This window comes from Martes martes (assembly GCF_963455335.1).
Source record: "Martes martes genome assembly, chromosome: 3".
NCBI classification, from domain to species: Eukaryota; Metazoa; Chordata; class Mammalia; order Carnivora; family Mustelidae; genus Martes; species Martes martes.
The window spans coordinates 182,927,285-182,949,178 of NC_137890.1; the positions used below are offsets into that span (position 1 = coordinate 182,927,285).

Genomic DNA, 21,894 nt, shown 5'->3' on the forward strand with positions numbered 1-21,894 from the left:
GCACTGGGTGTGGTGCACAAACAATGAATTTTGGAACACTGAAAAGAAATTTAAAAAATAAATAAAAATTTTAAAAAAGGGAAACTACCTCCCAAAATTTTAAAGAAAGAAAAACTTTTATATATATATATATATATATATATATATATATATATATATATATTTATATACACATACACATACACAAAAATAAGGGTAAACACAATGAAGGGATGGCATATGACTGTAAAGATGAAAATTTTTTAAAAGAATCCTAAAGGAGGAATTGATAAGTTGTTTGGAAAAAGAAAGAAGAAAAAAAGGGGGGGGGTTGGAGAATGTGCTCAGGCTGGAGACTGGAACAAAGCCCTGTGCTAGATTTAGGGTATATTTTAATCTATTGGAAGAAATTGTATCCCAAAATTTTTTCAAAGAAAAAATCCTATATGTATATAAAAAATAAAGTTAGACACAATGAAGGATAAAATATGATGATGATAATGAAGGTTCAAAAAGATTTTTTCTTTAGAAAGGTACTGTTAAAGTAGGTAAAAAACATTAAAAAAGGAAAGAGGAAAAAAATTAGAAAAAAATAAAATTAAAAAAACTAACTTTGCTAGACTAAAGAATTATGGGGAGAAAGCTATGAATTCCATACTTTGCTTTCCCCTTCTCTGGAATTCCGCTGTTCTGTTCGATCAGTGAGCTTAGTCTTGGCTGGATGTTCTTGTTGATCTTCTGGGGAGGGGCCTGTTGTAGTGATTCTCAAATATCCTTGCCCAAGGTGGAATTGCGCTGCTCTTTCCAGGCGCCAGGCTAAGTAATCTGCTCGGGTTCGCTTTCGGGAGCTTTTGTTCCCTGAATGCTTTCTATAGAGCTCTGAAGGATGGGAATGAAAATGGGGGCCTCCCAGTCTCCAGCCCGGAGGAGCCAAGAGCTCATGGACCCACTCCTCAGGGCACCCTCAGAGGAAACGCTCGATCACTCCTATCTCCCTGGTCTCCAGCTGCGCTCTGAGCTCACCCAGCCTGTGACCAAGCATTTCTGTCTCTGGCACATGGCCCCATTTGGAGTCTCTAAACCCAGCAGATTCCTGTCGCTCTGCTTTCCCAGTGGCTGAAGGTGGGTCTCCCTGGATCTGCCACATGTGGTGTCCCTGCTCAAAGAGCAGTGGTCTGACTGTGCTGTGGATCACAGTGTAAGGTAACTCCGAGCTGAGAGCTCACTCCTCAGCTCTGTCTCTGTAGCTGGCTTCCCTGCTCTGATACCTGCAAGCTCTGCTACAATCAGAAACCCCTGATCCTTCTGTGACCCTTCAGGAGCTGAGACCACACTGTCCCCGCAAGGGCTCCACCCCTGCTTAGCCTCTGGAGCAATGTCTCTCAGTGGAGCAGACTTCTAAAAGTCCTGATTTTGTGCCCCATTGCTCCACCACTTGCTGGGAGCTGGCCCCACCCCACCACGGTCTATCTTCCTGTAGCTTTGGATTCACTTCTCCGCACATCCTACCTTTCAGAAAGTGGTTGATTTTCTGTTTCTAGAATTGCTGCTCTTCTTCTCTTTGATCCCCTGTTGGGTTTGTAGGTGTTTGGAATGGTTTGGTAACTATCTAGATGTCATCTTAGTCTGCTACTCTTCTGACATCTTGACTCCGATTTTTGGTTCTTATTAAAAGATCAGTATTTTGTAAGAGTCCGTGATCACTCTACCTTATAATTCCTCTTGGAATTTTTTTAAAGATCCACATCAGTTTGCAACTCATAATGGTTTCCAATAAAAAAGTGATCTGTTTTCTGGGGGTATCCTCTTTTATCTCTTGAAGTTACAATATTATGTCATTTATCTCATAATCTTTTTCTCTGATATATTTGTCACTCAAATACCCTATCAGTTCTTGGATAGCTAGCTTCTCCCTGAAACATTAACTCCTTGCCAGGGTATACTTCTCTTTAAAATAGTGCTGTTTGGATGGTTTTCCTCATAAACCCATATTCTTCTGTAAATTCTAAAGAACATAATAAAAGAAGTTATAAAGGCAGATTGGCTCTCTAAACATTTCTCCAATATCTTTCTCTTTTTTTTTCTTGTTTCTAGGAAATTGATACCACGCAGTTACTAAAAAGCCTACGTGAAGCAGAGTCTGAAGTTTTTGAAGAATCGGGTTAAGAAACTAATTCACATTTGTGTTTATTATTAAGATAATTAAAAAGGATAGTTGTATCACAAAAAGAAAATTAGTAATTCACTTTAAGTGGATTTCATTTTTTTGTTTGAAATAAATATGCTTCTCATAGTTTTAGTATGTACTATTCATTTTGTTACACTCCAAAGAAAATACTTTGACCCAATTAGGAGCTGTTTGGGGTTTTTTTTTGGTTTTTTTTTTTTTTAGATTTTATTTATATGAGAGAGAGACAGCATGTGTGTGAACAGGGGGAGGGCAGAGGAAGAGGGAGAGAATCTCAAGCAGACTTTGTGTTGAGTTTGGAGCCCAATGTGGGTGTTGATCTCACAACCCTGAGATGATGACTTGAGCCAAAACCAAGAGTTGGATGCTTAACTGACTAAACCACCCAGGTACCCAAGAGTGTTTGTTTTTCTTTTTAAAAATTCTCCTCTCTTCATTTAAGGACAAGAAAAAAGTTAAATCTTAACTATAATCTGTGAAAAAGTATTTTTCTTAAACATTAGCTATAGGGCTATTGGTCTCTTCTAAGTAGAGGTGTGGTTGTATGTGTGTGTATGTATGTAAGAAAGGACAGAGAGAGGGAGATGGGAAATTCAATTAGCATTAAATTTGAGAACTTTTCACAAATTATCAGTAAGATAATGGAAGATATTGTTTGGTATCCTTTAAAAAAATCTCCATTAAAGATTCATTGAAAGTAAGTTAAAATAGTTGCATAAACTATATCTGTAAAATCTTGGATTCTGCAGGTGTTAAATAATGACTTATTGTTGCAAGACTTGTGCCACAAGTTACTTCCCTACTTCTACTTCCTGGCTACCTCAGCCTTTGATATCTTCATTTCATAACCTCTGAGAATCAGCCAGCCTAGCAGAGCTATGCTGTTTTTAGCCTACTCTTTACCTTGAAACGTTCAATTTTCAGGTGTAGGAGAATCACAATTTCCATCTTCAGTATCACCGTTGAACATTTGAGGTTAACATGCCTCAGTCACTGTTGGTTGCCAAATTTTTTTTCTTTTTCTTTTTCTTTTTTTTTCTTATCTGAAGAGTTTATTTCAAGTCTAGTGACTTCTTTTTTTCTGGTATTCCTTTAGCTTCTTATAGCTTCAGCTAACATTTATTGACCACTGTGTTGCAGGCCTTTACCTGGATTATATAAATCAGTCCTCACAGCAGTCATTTGAGGGTGCTTTTATTTCTTTTTAAGATTTTATTTATTCATTTGACAGAGAGAGAGATTGAGAGATCACAAGTAGGTAGAGAGGCAGGCAGAGAGAGCGGGGTAAGCAGACTCCCTGCTGAGCAGAGAGCCCAGTGCGGGTTCAATCCCAGGACCCTGAGATCATGACCTGAGCCGAAAGCAGAGCCTTAACCCACTGAGCCACCCAGGCATCCCGAGGGTGCTATTATTATTTATCCATGTTTTACAGATTAGAAAGCTGAGGATCAGAAAGATTAAGAAACAAGTCAGAAGTTACATAGCCATCAACTGATAGGGATTAAATTTGAACCTTGTCCATTTGACCAAACAGATTAAGCATTTAGCCATATTGCTGCTCACATCTTACATGTACTTGTATCATACCTGTAAGATAAGCATTATTAATCTTATTTTACATATGAGAAAACCAAGGCTCAGAAAAATGGGCTAAGCTGACCACAATCACATAGCTAACAGTGACCATAATACATTTTGTGTTATACTAGACTTAATACATTCCTTTGTATCTCAAATTTTTATTCTGTCTCTCTTCTTTTAAGGTTGTCCTTTTGTGCTTGCTAAATATAGAACCTTTATATTTGTAGGAAAATTTTACAAGTGCTTCAATCAACCTCTTCCAAATGGTCCTACTTTCTCTGCTTACATGCAACTTTATTCCAGTCTCTTCTTCCAATCCCAACCCTATTACAGGCCATCTGGGATTTATTTTATTTTCTCTTAACTTGTAGCAGAATATACTGTATATCTGTTTTTATATATTACATTGATGGATCTGAAATCTTACCATTTAATGCATGTACTCATTTTTATCTCCACACTTTTTCAATTTACAAATCCCCCATCTTCCCAGAGATTCATCAGCCTGTTTTTACTAAATAGTATTTATGTTTGAATAACTGCTTTGATTTATATTGTTCTTTGTTCTTGTGAGAAAAATTAAAATAGCGTTTTATTAGTGTACATATGTTTAAATGTGTTTGTTTTATAATATAATAATGAAATACTTCTATTAATTTATTAACAGATTTCCCTTTTATAATGGAGGAAGCTGAAACTGTTCCAAGTGAGGTAAGGGAACTTGGAAGAGAACTTCTAATAATCACTATTTTATAAGGGGATGAAACATTTATAAAGAAAGAAATATTTATAAATGGGAAAAAAAGCACCCAAGAAGTTACTCAGGTTTTTTTTTTTTTTTTTTTAAAGATTTTTATTTATTTGACAGACAGGGATCACAAGAAGGCAGAGAGGCAGGCAGAGAGAGAGAGAGGAGGAAGCAGGCTCCCTGCTGAGCAGAGAGCCCGATGCGGGGCTCGATCCCAGGACCCTGGGATCATGACCTGAGCCGAAGGCAGAGGCTTTAACCCACTGAGCCACCCAGGCGCCCCTTACTCAGGTTTTTATGGTCATTTCTGTTGTGGCACTCTCTCTACAGTTACATTATTTATTTAATTGTTACACTCTTAAAAGGGAAATTACAACATAAAATGATAATATTTTAAAATACATACAAAGATAGGGGACAAAAGATGTTGATAAAGAGAAAGTGGGCAACAAGTAAAAGTAAAATCATGAAATTCTGCACAATGATCTTGGAAGTGGATGCTACAGACGTAACCACATTCTTTACTTTCTCTATGGATTTATAATCTATATTTAAGATAGAAGCAAAAATAGAGTTCACATAATATTTGATTTAATGATATTTTCTTTGTGCTATTTTGCTATTAAAATTTCCCTTATTTTTATTTTTAAAAATTTTTCCTTATTTTTATTTTTTAAAAAAGATTTATTTGTTTTAGAGTGTGCATGTTTGAGTGCTGGAGGAGGACAGAGAGAGAGAGAGAGAGAGAATCAGCTGAGTGCAGAGCTTGACATGGGGCTCAGTCCCATGACCCTGTGATCATGACCTGAGTTGAAATCAAGGGTCAGACACTCAATGTACTGAGCCATCCAGGCGTCCCTAAAATTTCTTTTATTGTAATATATTGGTGTAGCATAATAACATCAAAATGTTGGACTGAATTATCTTTTTTAAGATGTTGCCGATTTACAAAATCTGAATATATGAGAACCACTGCTTTATAAAGTGGTGTGATTGGGGCACCTGGTAGGCTCTGTTGGTGTAGTGTCTGCCTTTGGCTCCCGGTCATGATCCTGCAGTCATCTGATCAAGCCCCGCATGGGGCTCCCTGCTCCGTGGGGAGTCTGCTTCTCCCTCTCCCTCTGCCTGCTGTTCCCCCTACTTGTGCTCTCTCTCTGTCAAATAAATGAATATAATCTTAAAAAAAATGCTGTGTGATCATTTTAATGAATAATATTCTATAGTCCGTGGTTTTGTGCAAGTGAAGAGTTTAACTCTTTCAATAAGGAATGTAATAACTGACAGATATCGATGGTCACTTTTTATGATAATGGATAAGGGTACAAATGATTTTTTAAGTCCAGTTTTCTTAGTTTTAAATATTTTCTAGTCAGTAGTGATTAATTGGTAGTTTGCTTTATTGATATATTTTCTAGTTGCTGGATAATGATGATAAGAAAAGCCTGACTCTACCAACTCTGAACCAGTCAAATCAAGATAATTCAAGTGCTGTTGCTCCTGAAAGTGATGAATCAACAAAGGAAACAGATGAGTCAACAAAGCAAACAGATGAGTCAACAAAGCAAACAGATGAATCAACAAAGCAAACTCCATTGCCTGTTATTCCTATCCTGACAATAACAGAGGAGAACAAAACATCACTTCTAGAAGAAGACCAATCAGAAGCTGTACCAGAGGAAAAAAAAAATATGTTCTTAACACCAGATGTAAAATTGAAAGATAGATATCCAAGGCTTTTAAAAACAGACTCATCTTCATCAGAGGTAAAACTGAAAACTAGCTATATATATCCAGGTAAAATAGAGTGGAGGAACTTAGAGTCATCACCAACAGAACTCAGATGGCAAAGCAACAGTTTAAGCTTAGCTAGAAAGAAGAGCACAAGCTTAGTTTCCCCAGATTCAAAATCCAAAGGTAGGTCTCAAACCCAAGATCCAGAGGAAGACCTTGTATTAGAAGTATAAGACTAGGGAAAACAAAATAATTCATTAAAAAAAAAAAAAACAAATAAATTGAAAATGCATTCAAAAGTCTCCAAGTGGAAGTATGTCTAAGTAAACTAAACATTCGTACCCTACTTAGATTCAAGTAAGGAGGAAAAAAAACCCTTGAAGGAAAAGCAGAGTGATGTGAGATACCCGTAGTACAAACTAGTCTCATGGGTGGGTAGAAAATTCAGCTGAAAGTGTAGCAATAGGGAGATGTAAATTCAAAGGAAATTCAAAATCTGGGGAAATTATTTCAGTGGAAATTTTTAATAAATCTGTTAGCGAAAATAACATTCTTATTACAAATAATTTTATAGTTTAAAATTAAAATAACTTGAATATAAATTCAAAGGGTTAAAGTACTTCTCAAAATGACAGTTATTCTACTTAGATCTTTACTTCTTATTTGAATCACTATTATAGGTAGCTCCTAAAGCAGTGTAAAAATGTATACTGGTCAATGGGTAAACAATCTGAATTCTAAGTAAGGTTCTGTCTCCAAATACTTCAGCAACCTTGGGCACCTAAACCTCTAGACCTATTTCCTCATCTGTTGAATGGTAGATCATATCAGGTCATTTCTAAATTCTCTTCCAAATTCTAAGATAATTTTATTAAAGATCTCTAGTTGGGGAATTATTCTTTTTTTAATTCAATTAATTAGTTTGATAGAGTGTCTGCACAAGCAAGGGGAGTGACAGGCAGAGGGAGAGGGAGAAGCAGGTCCCCTGCTGAGCAAGGAGCCCAGTGTGGGGCTCAGTGCCAGACCCCAGAGATCTTCGGCTCAGGTCATGATCTCAGGGTCCTGGGACTGGGCCCCGCGTCGGGCTGTCTGCTCGGCAGGGAGCCTGCTTCCCCTCCTCTCTCTGCCTCCCTCTCTGACTACTTGTGAACTCTGTCTGTCAAATTTAAAAAAAAAAAAAAAAGACCTAGGCATGGAACCAACACAGGGTCATTTCTACTGAATTCTGTTAGTTAAAGCAAGTCTCGAGCTCAGGCCTGATTCGGTATGGGAAGGGACTGCAGAAGGGCAGAAATCTTAGAAAGTGATGTTCATTGAGGGCTCACCTTTGGAGATTTAACTGCCACAAATTAACTATCTCTACCCACAAGTCATTCATGTGCCTCCCACATGCAAACTGTATTTACTCCCCTTCTAAGATCCTTGCCTCGTACTATTGCTGCATCAGGCTTGGGCTTGAAGTATAGAATTTGAGCATCTAAATCAGATCCAGGTGGATGAGGCTGCTTGAGTATGGCACCTCTCAGTCTTAAGATCTGTGAATTGAAGAGACCAGTTATCTGTGTCCTGTATACACGGTGAGTAAGGAACAGGAAAACATATAAGCACTTATATTCCAAAGGTGGAAAAAGGGGAAAGTGAAGCATACAGCAGTCAGTGAGTGAGCCATAGTAATTTTGAAGCTCTTGCCTCTACCCTCGCAGCTTGGCTTTACCTTCTCTTTCCATGAGAAAGAGCTTAGGTAACTGAGTAACTTTGCAGCCTCTGTCTTCTCTGTAGAAAGCCGAGGGCCGAGGGTTCAGAAACCTCTTTCCATTTAAATTGTCTCTGTTCCTGTCCAGATGCTATGATTCTTAAAGAATTTGTGATTTTCTATATTATCAAGTTATGATCTTAGCCAACTGTTACACTTCTGAATATATTTAAGACAGGCCACAATTTACCTTTGGTTGAGAGCCAAGGTGCAGTAGTACAGTATCCTTAAGAATCATAGAGGCTCAGCGTGCCTGGGTGGCTCAGTAGGTTAAGCCTCTGCCTTCAGCTCAGATCATGATCTCAGGGTCCTGGGATTGAGCCCCGCATTAGGCTCCCTGCCCAGAGGGGAGCCTGCTTCCCCCCCCCACTTCTCTGCCTGCCTCTCTGCCTACTTGTGATCTCTCTCTCTCTCAAATAAATAAATAAAATCTCTTAAAAAAATAAAAAAAGAATCACAGAGGCTTTCCTAACCAGCAGAGAGGATCTAACAGGCTATCTTAAGATACTTAGAGTATTTTTTGTTTAGCTGAGTGGGTCTGTGAAACACTATCTTAAAACTTTTTGAGATCTGGGGGCAGATGGGTGGCTCAGTCAGTTAAGTGGCTGCCTTCAGCTCAGATCCTTAGAGTCCTGGGATCAAGACCCGTGTCAGGCTCCCTGCTCAGCGGAGAGCCTCCTCCTCCCTCTTCCTCTGTCTGCCCCTCTGCCCACTTGTGCTCTCTCTCGCTCTCTCTCTGTCAAATAAATAAAAATCTTTATTAAAAAAAAACTTTTGAGATCCAAACAAGAGATCTTACAGTCACACCCTTGTGATCTTGACCTTGAAACCACATTTTCCTGATTGGAACCCAATCAATGAAGTCAGGAGGCAAGGATTTCTGTCATTGGTTCAATGGCTTAACGATGTCTTTAAAGACCAGGAACAGGCTCTTACCTTTCCTCTTTTTCATGTTCATGCTTGTCACTTTATGATCACAAGATGTTTGCTTCAGTCCTAGGCATCATATGTAGACCAAGGTAGGTGAAAGAATGGGGGTTGAGCAATCATGTTCTAGTGCCTACGGAAAACTAGGATTAAGGAAGATGGAATTGTTTTATGTGATACCACTAACCTTTTATTAATTTGTTGAATTTAACTGCCTTCCTTATGCTATGAATTTCATTCGTGAAATGTAAACCCTTGCATGATGATTGATGGAACTGGTGGGAAATATTCCATGATCTCTCAAATTCATTATCTTTGCTAATTCTTCTCTTTGAATCAACCCAACTTGTGCATATATGAAATGCACCTTTACAATTAGTTTATCCACTTTCTTTTTTAACTCAGTAATTTTTTTCCCCTAGAAGTTTTTCTAATCTAATTACATCTGTGAATTCTTCAAACTAATTAAGACTACAAAAATAGAGATAAAAAATAGTTTCCATGATTTTTGGAGTAGGAGAACATTTCCAATTAATCAAAGTAGATCTTCTTTTGAAACAGATAATTTTAAAATTTCTCATCATTTTTCTCTTTGCTCATACTGTTCTCTGGAAGATCTGTTTGTCCAGTAGTATCTGAGATGGATTTTGTCAGAGATAGTTTACTTAAATCCTTCCTTTCCAGAAAAAGGAAAAGGAGTCATTTTGTATTTTCAATGGTTTTAATATTACTGTTTTAGGCTTTTATTTGCCTATGAGAAACAGAAAAAAAAAATATATATATATAATTGGAAGCAATACATATCAGAGAACATCACTGAATTTTCAGTGTTTTCATATTCATTGAGCCAACATTCCTTCACTTAGCTGGGCACCCTAGACTAATTGCACGTACTACAAGCTTGAAGAAATGTGTGTCTCTATTGAGGAGTAGAAGGTTCTGTCCACTTTCTTCCAAGTCAGTCTTTACTTGAATATGGTAAATTACAGGTGGTTTTGTTAGCCTTTTAATCTGTTTTCATCTTGACCATAATAGAAACATTTTTGGACTATAGAGTACCTGTGCTTATTTTCCATCTTGTCCCCACCTTGGTCTACTTTCTGCCCTTCTTTGTTTTATGTCCCAAGAAGTTGACGGCTATGGAATGCCTTATGAGACTGTCATCGTGGCTGATTTCTTGTTAGGTCCAGGAAATGGCAAACACTTGCAGAACATTGGAGGTCGATAGGGAAAGAAAGGTTGGGTTTTTCTGTCCTACTGTTTTCCTGCCTTGGCGCTGTGGTTCTGACAATAAATTTTCCTTCATATCTACAGCTTCAGCTGAGTGGCCCCAGCTCCATGACTCCAGCTATTACCAGGCTGTGCTTAACATCTTTTCAGTGTTTCCCTCAACATTCATTATTGGTTCCTTATCCATGAATATACTATCATTAATAGTAGAGCTTTTTTTGTTGAACCATTTTAGAGGGATACTAATTCCTGCCCTAACTCTAACTAGTAATATTCCCAGTTTTCTGGTATGCATGCATATTTTCCTCTATTTTTTTAGCTCTGAATTTTTTTTTAAATTTGCAGTATAGTTGATACACAGTTTCCCGTGTTTTTGTTTTTTTGCTCATTTCACAGCAGCTTTGTATTCAAGACCATTTTGATCTGATGTTCATTATGCATTTTTAAAGTACAAAATTGAAAATGATGTGTGCTTATTATTAAAATTCAAGCAATCCTCCCCAAATGTAAGAAAGAGCCCATAATTCTACCATCCAGAAATTACCAGTGTTAATATTTGGTGGCATCATTTCATAAATCTTTCCATATTTTTGGGAGACATTCTCCATGGTTCTTCTGAGAGGTATAGGATTCTTTTCCTATAACATAATCAATTGCATGTGATCTTGTTATCTGGCTCACTTTGCATTACTTTGAGAATCAGGCTTGGGCAACTGATGTAAAAATGTTTATACTCTGGCAGCTATGATTGCTCTGAGTAATAAACTTTTGTTTCTGACCCAGGAAACTCGCTTCTTCTATCAGCCTCCATGAAACTATGGCAAGCTAACTAGTTAGCTTACAAGCATGGTACATTCTTGACAGCTTTGGTGACAAGACGGGATACTGACAGACATGGCTTTCTAAAAAATGAAGAACCAGGACCTTGTGGTCTGATCAGTTGTGTTTGGGGGAAGCCCACAGGAATTGGTGGAAAGTGATGATCAAGTTGTATGATCAGTCAGTCAATAAATAGTCCTTTACTCTAGACTATTGGAGAGATGGTTGCAAGTTAAGTGTTGGGAATTAGGCTTAAAAACAGCTGCCTGAACAGTGCCCTGGACGTTGCTAATTATCCTCAGGTAGGGAGACTTCCTTGCCAGTCTGATGATCCACCTCAATATCTATCCCATTTTAACAATTAGTACTAAGGTCAGTCCTGAGTAAGCAGAGGATTCTGCTCTTAGACAACAGTTACAGAGTTGCATGCCTACATTGGGATCATAGAGTGGAAATTTATGGCTGTTATGGACAGAAACCAAGTGAATCATTAAAACTTTGGTTGGTTTTCTTGGGAGATGGGGATGTAGGCTGTGTAGTACCTACAAAAGAAGGATGGCAATGGCTGGGCCATCTTATGAGGGTAAGTACTTCTGTAGTATATGGTGATAATCTTGTATCCATTCCAAAATAACAGTGAGAGATCTCAGTTTTTTGTCTTGAGTTCTGGCTGCTAAAAGATTTGTCTGTCTTGAGACAGACAGACCCTGGTGGGAAATCATAATAGGCATTGACTAGTATTCGGGCACTTACTACCTCGAATTGTGTACACAACGCTGATGACAATGATCAGCGTTGATCCACTGACTCAAAGCAACAGACCCCAAAATTAGAAATTCCTGAAGTCAGCTCTGGTACCATGGAAAACTCCCTCAACCCTTATGTTGAAGCCAGGGAAGAATTTGAGATGTCATCATGGTAAAGGGACAGCAGATGCCCTTGATTGAAGTGGACTCCAAACAGTGCATCATTACTGTGCAAGCCAAGCTTAAGTCACCTGAGGACACACATACCTCATGGACCTATCCAGAAAGCAGTGTGGCTACAGCTCTCAAATCAAATAATTCCCAAAGGCAAAATAGATGGTGTCAACTATGAAGACCTGTTGCCTGGTATAGAGTGTTGGACAGACCAGCAACATTAGAAGTTCATTTGATTGAACCGCAAGTTGCCATTACACCACTCCAAACTGAAAGTAAACATGAAGTCTTATTAGATGGCATGAAGTGGCCTCCTACTTCTGAACACCTTGACACCTTCCTTTCCTCTTAACCTGATCCCAGATGCTTTAAAGAGAAACATGATTTAAGGTGGAGCCAAGATCTTCCTGTCCCTAAAGGGGATAGAAGGTTCTATGCAGCCACTGCACTGGGGAGTTTCAGAGATGGTAGGGACCCAATATTTTATGGCTTTGTTGGTTATGAATGTTCAAGTCTCTATCTTATCCAGATCTATGGAAGAAAAAATAAGCTGGATTCAACTTACAGGGTTGGTGCAGTGTTCACAATAGAGAAGGAAATTAATATTACCTTCTGGATGGATCTCTTTATGTCAATTGAATGTACTGTTGTTTCCACATCTGAATATGTGGTAGGAATTATTATGTTATATACTTGTCTGTCTCCATCTCATAGAGCCACATGTAGAGAAGTGCTGGTGGGACATGTAAATTGCTACCCAACTCATCTCCCTGTGCCCTTTCAGATGGTCCAACAGAAAGACTAAAATCCGAGAAGGAATAGGGATCTCACAGCCTTCTTTAAGGACTTAAAGGCAGCAGGGGAAGTAAGAGCTGTGTTATCTCAATACCCCATCCCTGTATGACCAGTGAACTCACTATTGAAGTTGGAGACTTAAAGTTATCACCAACTGAATCCACTTGTTGCTTCTGTATCCCAGCTGTTTCAGATATTGTGATTACAACTGTATCTACTACACAAGAGTTATGGCACTTGGTATGCTGTGTTGTACACTGCCAACACCACCTTTGCCATACCACTGACACTTGAGGGTCAAGCTAGTTTGCATGTGATTTTCATACTTAGCCAGGACACCTACTTACCTGCTACTTTCTACCAGTGAGTGGGTCTGAGCTCCTGAGCGCACACACACTCTGAAAGCAGGATGGTGCATGAGGGAGGAGGGGGTACTGATGCTGAAATAAGATAAAGGGCCAAAAGAGAAACAAAAGCCTTCTAGGAGCAACTGGGTAGCTCAGACAGATAAACATGTACTCTTTTTTTTTTTTTTTAATTTTTTATTTATTTTCAGCGTAACAGTATTCATTGTTTTTTCACCACACCCAGTGCTCCATGCAATCTGTGCCCTCCCTAATACCCACCACCTGGTTCCCCCACCCTCCCACCCCGCCCCTTCAAAACCCTCAGGTTGTTTTTCAGAGTCCATAGTCTCTCATGGTTCACCTCCCCTTCCAATTTCCCTCAACTCCCTTCTCCTCTCCATCTACCCTTGTCCTCTATATTATTTGTTATGCTCCACCAATAAGTGAAACCATATGATACTTGACTTTCTCTGTTTGACTTATTTCACTCAGCATAATCTCTTCCAGTCCTGTCCATGTTGCTACAAAAGTTGGGTATTCGTCCTTTCTGATGGAGGCATAATACTCCATAGTGTATATGGACCACATCTTCCTTATCCATTCATCCGTTGAAGGGCATCTTGGTTCTTTCCACAGTTTGGCGACCGTGGCCATTGCTGCTATAAACATTGGGGTACAGATGGCCCTTCTTTTCACTACATCTGTATCTTTGGGGTAAATACCCAGCAGTGCAATTGCAGGGTCATAGGGAAGCTCTATTTTTAATTTCCTGAGGAATCTCCACACTGTTCTCCAAAGTGGCTGCACCAGTTTGCATTCCCACCAACAGTGTAAGAGGGTTCCCCTTTCTCCACATCCTCTCCAACACACGTTGTTTCCTGTCTTGCTAATTTTGGCCATTCTAACTGGTGTAAGGTGGTATCTCAATGTGGTTTTGATTTGAATCTCCCTGATGGCTAGTGATGATGAACATTTTTTCATGTGTCTGGTAGCCATTTGTATGTCTTCATTGGAGAAGTGTCTGTTCATATCTTCTGCCCATTTTTTAATATGATTATCTGTTTTGTGTGTGTTGAGTTTGAGGAGTTCTTTATAGATCCTGGATATCAACCTTTTATCTGTACTGTCATTTGCAAATATCTTCTCCCATTCCGTGGGTTGCCTCTTTGTTTTGATGACTGTTTCTTTTGCTGTGCAGAAGCTTTTTATCTTGATGAAGTCCCAGAAGTTCATCTTTGCCTTTGTTTCCTTCGCCTTTGGAGACATATCTTGAAAGAAGTTGCTATGGCTGATATCAAAGAGGTTACTCCCTATGTTCTCCTCGAGGATTCTGATGGATTCCTGTCTCACGTTGAGGTCTTTTATCCATTTCGAGTTTATCTTTGTGTACGGTGTAAGAGAATGGTCAAGTTTCATTCTTCTACATATAGCTGTCCAGTTTTCCCAGCACCATTTATTGAAGAGACTGTCTTTTTTCCACTGGATATTTTTTCCTGTTTTGTCAAAGATTATTTGACCATAGAGTTGAGGGTCCATATCTGGGCTCTCTACTCTGTTCCACTGGTCCACTGGAGCTCAATCACAAGGAAAAGTTCAGAAGGAACTCAAATACCTGGAAGCTAAAGACCACCTTGCTTAAAAATGCTTGGATCAACCAGGAGATCAAAGAAGAACTTAAACAATTTATGGAAACCAATGAGAACGAAGACACTTCACTCCAAAACCTATGGGATACAGCAAAGGCGGTCCTAAGGGGGAAATTCATAGCCATCCAAGCCTCCCTCAAAAAAATTGAAAAATCCAGAATACACCAGCTGTCTCTACACCTTAAAGAACTGGAGAATCAACAACAAATCAAACCAACTCCACATGTAAGAAGGGAAATAATCAAGATTAAACATGTACTCTTAATCTCAGCTCAGGTCTTGATCTCTGGGTCGTGAGTTCAAGCCGCACTTTGGGCTCCACACTGGGCATGGAGCCTACTTAAAAAAAACAAAAAGCCAAAAGCCTTCTAGTTGCTCTACATGTCCTCCACAGGCTAGCCTCCCTCACACCCTTTTTCTTCCAGTGCTCCCAATCTGGAAATAATAATCTTCTGATGGCTATTCTAACTGCTGGTAGCCCCTAGCATGAAGGAAAGTCTGTGTTACAGGAGGGGAAAAAATACCTGAAATCAGCTGATTGCATTTGGGAAACACTTGGAATGGGGGAAAAAGTTAAAGTGACCTAATGGGTAGGGCCCTCTCTGCTGATTCAATGTACTGTTCTCACCACTAACCATATAATGAAATTGATGTGTTGCATGCATAGCATAGACACTCACAGATTGTCGGAAGACATTCTCCCATTCAGGTTACTGCCACAGGTACAGAAGTCCCTGTCATTTGCCACAATGGTGGATCAGGATATATGTGAGCGCCTCCACCCTCTGATTTCTAAAGATGTTCTGTTGGTTAGCAAGTCAAAAGTCTTCATCTCAGTGGCTCAGTTCTCACCCCTGGCTGCCTTCAGGGGTGGCTGATAAACCCTGAAAAATTCAAGGACCTGCTTGCCAAATAGATTTTCTTAGTACTATGTGGACAGATTCACAGTTCTCAATTCTTTTGGCAGTCAAAGAAAAAGTGCTGTTGTTCCAACCACCTATCACCCCAAAGGAAGCCCAGCATATTTGTAAACTATGGGTATGAGACACTCTATATACATCATTAAGCATTCAGCATGCTTTGAATGGGGCCTATAAACCAGTTGGTTTTACTGGCCAAGCAGTAGTAGTATGTTAAAGGGGTGCATCTGACATGGTCCTAGCATGATTCTGGTTTTGCATGAAAAAGTAGAAGCTACTGATTTTGACCCCAAATTTACCCTCCATTTGCCACCTAAAGCAAAGCCAATGACTCAGAGGAGCCCTGGGATTCACAGAGGTACCCCTAAATACCTAGGCAAAGTTCACTGATGGTTCAGCTAATCTGAAACCTGATGATGTCAATTAGCTACTATTGCTGTTTAAGGGTCAGCTATGCAGAAGCAAAAATGGATGTAGATACTTGACTCAGTTGGGCAGAACTCTGGCCAGTACTACTCTTAAGACCCTTGTTATATTTTTACTTACTTCTTGGCTATTGCCAATGGCTTAGCTGCCTAGTACATCATTTGGAAAATCATAGACTGCCAGATTAAAGACACTTCTCTTGGGACTGCAAACTACAGAACCAAATTACTACTATGAAAAGAACCACCCGGGTCACTTATGCAGATATATACAGTAAGGGCATGTTCTTGATGAGACTGACTGGAGTCAATAACTCCCCTGGAGTTATTGTTATACTGGATACAGCAACACATCCACCTTCATAGCTGGGAACAAAGTAAAGAAGTCAACTTTGGTGAGGTTTCTGATATAGACTAGGCTACCACTGCATGCCCAACTTGATTCCTTCCAAATGTTGACCCACTTGTCTTGTGGTAGGAGAGCTTACATTGCAAGTATCCCACCTCCTCCTAGCATTGGACTTTGGGACACCTTTGGTGGTAATTGGTTGATAATTTTTCAGGCTACGGTATTACATTCAGTCCAGTTGGATGACTCCAGCTACATCCACATCATTGTAAGTGGCAAGATTTCTTTTTTCCTGAATAATAATCCATTGTGTGTGTATGTGTGTATGTGTGTGTGTGTATATGTTTTGTGTGTCTGTGTATATATACATATATATATGTATATACATATATATGTGTGTGTGTATGTGTGTGTGTACACCACATCTTTATTGTCCATTCATCAGTCAGTAGACACTTGGGCTACTTCCATAATCTGGCTGCTGTAGACAGTGCTGCTGTAAACTTCATGTATCCCTTTGAACTAGTATTTTTGTATTCTTTGGATAAATATCTAGTAGTACAGTTGCTAGATCATAGGGTAGTTCTATTTTTAACTTCTTGAGGAGCCCCCATACTGTTTTCCACAGTGGTTGCATCAGTTTGCATTCCCACCAAGAGTGTACAAGTGTTCCTTTTTCTTTGCATCCTTGCCAACAAGTGTTGTTTCAGGTGTTGTTGATTTTAGCCATTCTAAAAGGTGTGAGATGATATCTCACTGTAGTTTTGATTTTGTATTTTGTGTGATGTTGAGCATCTTTTCGTGTGTCTGTCAGCCATCTGTATGTCTCCTTTGGAAAAATATCTATTCATGTCTTCTGCCCATTTTTAAATTGGATAATTTATTTTTAGGGCATTGAGTTTTATAAGTTCTTTATATATTTTGGATACCAGCCCTTTATCAGATATGTCATTTACAAATATCTTCTCCCATTCTATAGGTTGCCTTTTGGTTTTGTTGATTGTTTCCTTCACTACACAAGAACTTTTTATTTTGATGTAGTCCCAATGGTGTATTTTTGCATTTGTTTCCCTTACCTCTGGACACTTATCTAGAAAGAAGCTGCTATGGCTAATGTCAGAGAAATCACTGCCTGCGCTCTCTTACAGGACTTTTTTTTTTGTTTCAGGTCTCACATTTAGGTCTTTAGTCCATTTTGAATTTATTTTTGTGTGTGGTGTACCAAAAAAATTATTTTGTGTATTGTCCAGTTTCATTCTTTGCCACATTTTATGTTTTTGTCACAATTTACCTCTTCTAATATTGTGAATCCATTCTTAAATTATTATATAGTTACTTTTAATACTTTGTCCCTTAACCTTTATACTAGAGTTAAATGATAATATACCTTCATATTGTAGTGTTAGACTGTTCCAATTTTGGCTGTATACTTACAATTACCAGTGTGTTTTATATTTTCATTTGTTTTTATGTTATTAATTAGCATTCTTTCATTTTGAAGAACTACTTTCAGCATTTTTGGTAAGGCAGGCCTAATGATGATAAACTCCTTCAGCTTCTGTTTCTCTGGGGAAGTCTTTATTTCTTTCATTGCTGAAGGACAGTTTTTCTGAGTAAAATACTCTTGGTTTTTGTTCTTTCAGCACTTTGGTTGGCAAGGTCTCTGCTGATAGCCTTATGGGGATTCCCTTGTATGTAAGGAATTATTTTTCTTTTGCTGCTTTTAAAATACCCTCTTTGTCTTTGATAATGGACAGTTTTATACTCCCCAGATCCATCCATGTTGTGGCAAATGGCAAGACTTCATTCTTTTTTATGGCTAAATAATATTCTGTATATATAAATATATATATGTCACAGCTTTATCCATTCATCTATTGATGGACACTTGGGTTTCTTCCATTATTTGGCTATTGTGAATAACGTTGCAATAAATATAAGAGTGCTTATATCTTTTTGAATTAGTATTGTCATATTCTTTGGGCAGATACCCAGCAGTGTGATTACTGGATCACAGAGTAGTTTTATTTTTAACTTTCTGAGGAACCTCCATACTGTCTTCCGTGGTGGCTGTACCAGTTTGCATTTCCACCAACAGTGCACACGGGTACCCTCTTCACCACATCCTTGCCAACACTACTTGTTTCTTGTGCTTTTTTAATTTTAGCTATTCTCACAGGTGTGAGGTGATTTCTCATTGTGGTTTTGATTTGCATGTCCCTAATGATGAGTGATGTTGAGCATCTTTTCACAAAAAAAAAAAAGACACATCTTTCATGTGTCTTTTGGCCATCCATGTGTCTTCTTTGGAGAAATGTCTTATGTCTGCTGCCCACTTTTTAACTGGATTATTTGGTTTTTGGATACTGAGTTTTATAAATTCTTTATATATTTTGAATACTAAGCCTGTATTGATGTTGCCATTTGCAAATATATTCCCTTTCTGTAGGTTGTCTTTTAGTTTTGTTGATTGTTTCCATTGCTGTATAAGCTTTTTATTCTATTTTATTTTATTTTTAATTAAAGATTTTATTTGTTTACTTAAGAGAGAGCACAAAGGGAGAGGGAGAAGCAGACTCTCTGCTGAGCAGAGAGCCCAACGTGGGGCTTGATCCCAGCACCCTGAGCTCATGACCTGAACTGAAGGCAGATGCTAAACTGACTGAGCCACCGAGGCACCCCAAGAAGCCTTTTATTTTGCTTGTAGTCTCAGTAGTGTATTTTTGCATTTGTTTCCCTTGCCTCAGGAGATGTATCTAGAAAAATGTTGCTACAGGTGATGTCAGAGAAATTTGTGCCTGTGTTATCTTCTAGGATTTTTATGGCTTTGTGTCTCACATTTAAGTACTTAATCCATTTTGAGTTTATTTTTGTGTATGGGGTAAGAAAGTGGTCTAATTTCATTCTTTTGCATGTAGCTGTCCGGTTTTCCCAGTACCATTTGTTGAAGAAACTGTCATTTTCCCATGAGATATTCTTGCCTCCTTTGTTGAAGATTAAGTGACCATATAATTGTGGCTTTATTTCTTGACTTTCTATTCTATTCTGTTGATTTATGTTCTATTTTTGTGTCATAGTTAATTACAGATAATCTGAGTTCACAGATTCTATGTTCTCTACGGCATTTTTCATTTCACTTATTCTTCAGCTTCAGAATTTGTTTTTTTTAATGACCTATTTCTCTATAAAACTTACCATTTTGTTTTTATATTGTTTTCCTGATTTTGTTGAATTGTTTGTCTGTGTTTTCTTGTTGCTTGCGAACTTTCTTAAAGCAACTATTTTGAATTCTTTATTGGGAAGATTGCAGATCTCCATTTTTTTGGCCAGTTACTGAGAAATTATTGTTTTCCTTTGGTGTGTAGTGTCACATTTCCTTGATTTTTCATGTTCTTTGATGTCTTGCATTGCTGTCCTTAAAAAAAAAAAAAAAGATTTTATTTATTTACTTGAGAGAGAACACAAGTAGGGGGAAGGGTGGGGGAAGGAAGACTCCCCACTGATCAGGGAGCCACATGCAGGGCTCACTCCCAGGATGCCAAGGTCATGACCTGAGCTGAAGTCAGATACTTAATGGACTGAGCCACCCAAGCGCCCCTGCCTTAGTTTACTTTTGATATCCAATTTAGACTAGTGTTATAGAATTAGATGAGAAATAGTCTTACCAAAAAGCAGCAGCAGAAGGAGGAAATAGAGGTGAAGACAGAGAAGAAGAAAAAGGGAAAGGAAAAAAAATGTGGATGCAGGAGAGGAAATAAACATACACTGAAAAAGAGGTCTACAATTTAATCCAATTAAACTTGTGATAAATGCCTATATTAAGAAAAAAGAGAAATTGCAAGTAAAGCACCTAACTTTACACCTCAAGGAACTAGAAAAACAAAGAACAAACTAAGGCCAAAGCAGAAAGAAGAAAATAAGAAAGATCAGAAAGAATAAGTTAAATAGAAACCAGAAAAACAACAGAAAAGATAAATGAAACTAAGAGCAGGTTTTTGAAGAGATAAACTAAGAGAAGACTCAAATAAAATTGGAATTGAAAGACGTTACAACTGATATCACAGAAACACATAGACTCATAAGAAACTCTTGTGAACGATTATATGCCAACAAATTGGATTACCTAGAAGAAATGAACTAATTCCTAGAAACATACAACTTAGACTGAATCATGAATAAATAGAAAATCTGAATAGACTAATAATGAGTAAGGAGATTAAAATAACCAAACCCTCCTGACAAAGAAAAGCCCAGGACCAGTTGGTTTTACTGATGAATTCAACCAAACACTTAAAGAAGAATGAATATAAATCCTTCTCAAACTCTTCCAAAAAATTAAAAGCTCGCAGCCTTCCCGCTGAGATCAGGAACATGACAAGGATGCCCACTCTCACCACTCTTGTTCAACATAGTACTAGAAGTCCTAGCAATAGCAATCAGACAACAAAGAGAAATAAAAGGTATTCAAATTGGCAATGAAGTCAAACTCACTCTCTCTTGGTAGATGACATGATTCTTTATATGGAAAACCCAAAAGACTCCACCCCCAAACTACTAGAACTCATACAGCAATTCAGTAATGTGGCAGGATACAAAGTCAATGTACAGAAATCAGTGGCTTTCTTATACACTAACAATGAAAATACAGAAAGGGAAATTAGAGAATTGATTCCATTTACTATAGCACCAAGAACCATAAGATACCAGGGAATAAACCTAACCAAAGAGGTAAAGGATCTGTACTCGAGGAACTACAGAACACTCATGAAAGAAATTGCAGAAGACACAAAAAGATGGAAGACCATTCCATGCTCTTGGATCGGAATAATAAACATTGTTAAAATGTCTATACTGCCTAGAGCAATCTATACTTTTAATGCCATTCTGATCAAAATTCCACCGGTATTTTTCAAAGAGCTAGAGCAAACAATCCTAAAATTTGTATGGAATCAGAAGAGACCCCGAATCGCTAAGGAAATGTTGAAAAACAAAAATAAAACTGGCGGCATCATGTTACCTGATTTCAAGCTTTACTACAAAGCTGTGATCACCAAGACAGCATGGTACTGGCATAAAAACAGACACATAGACCAGTGGAACAGATTAGAGAGCCCAGTGTGGAGATTCCTCAAGAAATTAAAAATAGAGCTTCCCTATGACCCTGCAATTGCACTACTGGGTATTTACCCCAAAGATACAAATGTAGTAAAAAGAAGGTCCATCTGTACCCCAATGTTTATAGCAGCAATGGCCACGGTCGCCAAACTGTGGAAAGAACCAAGATGCCCTTCAACGGACGAATGGATAAGGAAGATATAGTCCATATACACTATGGAGTATTATGCCTCCATCAGAAAGGATGAATACCCAACTTTTGTAGCAACATGGACAGGACTGGAAGAGATTATGCCGAGTGAAATAAGTCAAGCAGAGAGCGCCAATTATCATATGGTTTCACTTATTTGTGGAGCATAACAAATAACATGGAGGACATGGGGAGATGGAGAGGAGAAGGGAGTTGAGGGAAATTGGAAGG

General features: G+C 38.4%; 1 protein-coding gene across 1 annotated transcript in view; it reads left to right on the plus strand.

Annotated features, from left to right (window-relative positions):
* C2CD6 (C2 calcium dependent domain containing 6) overlaps positions 1-21,894 on the plus strand; it is a gene marked incomplete at both ends in the record, with an annotated part of 132,295 nt that overhangs the window by 64,447 nt on the left and 45,954 nt on the right. Inside the window, 3 exon segments of the mRNA XM_080799457.1 lie at positions 2,074-2,140; positions 4,416-4,459; positions 5,912-6,259. Of these exon segments, the coding sequence (XP_080655583.1) occupies positions 2,074-2,140; positions 4,416-4,459; positions 5,912-6,259 (459 nt within the window).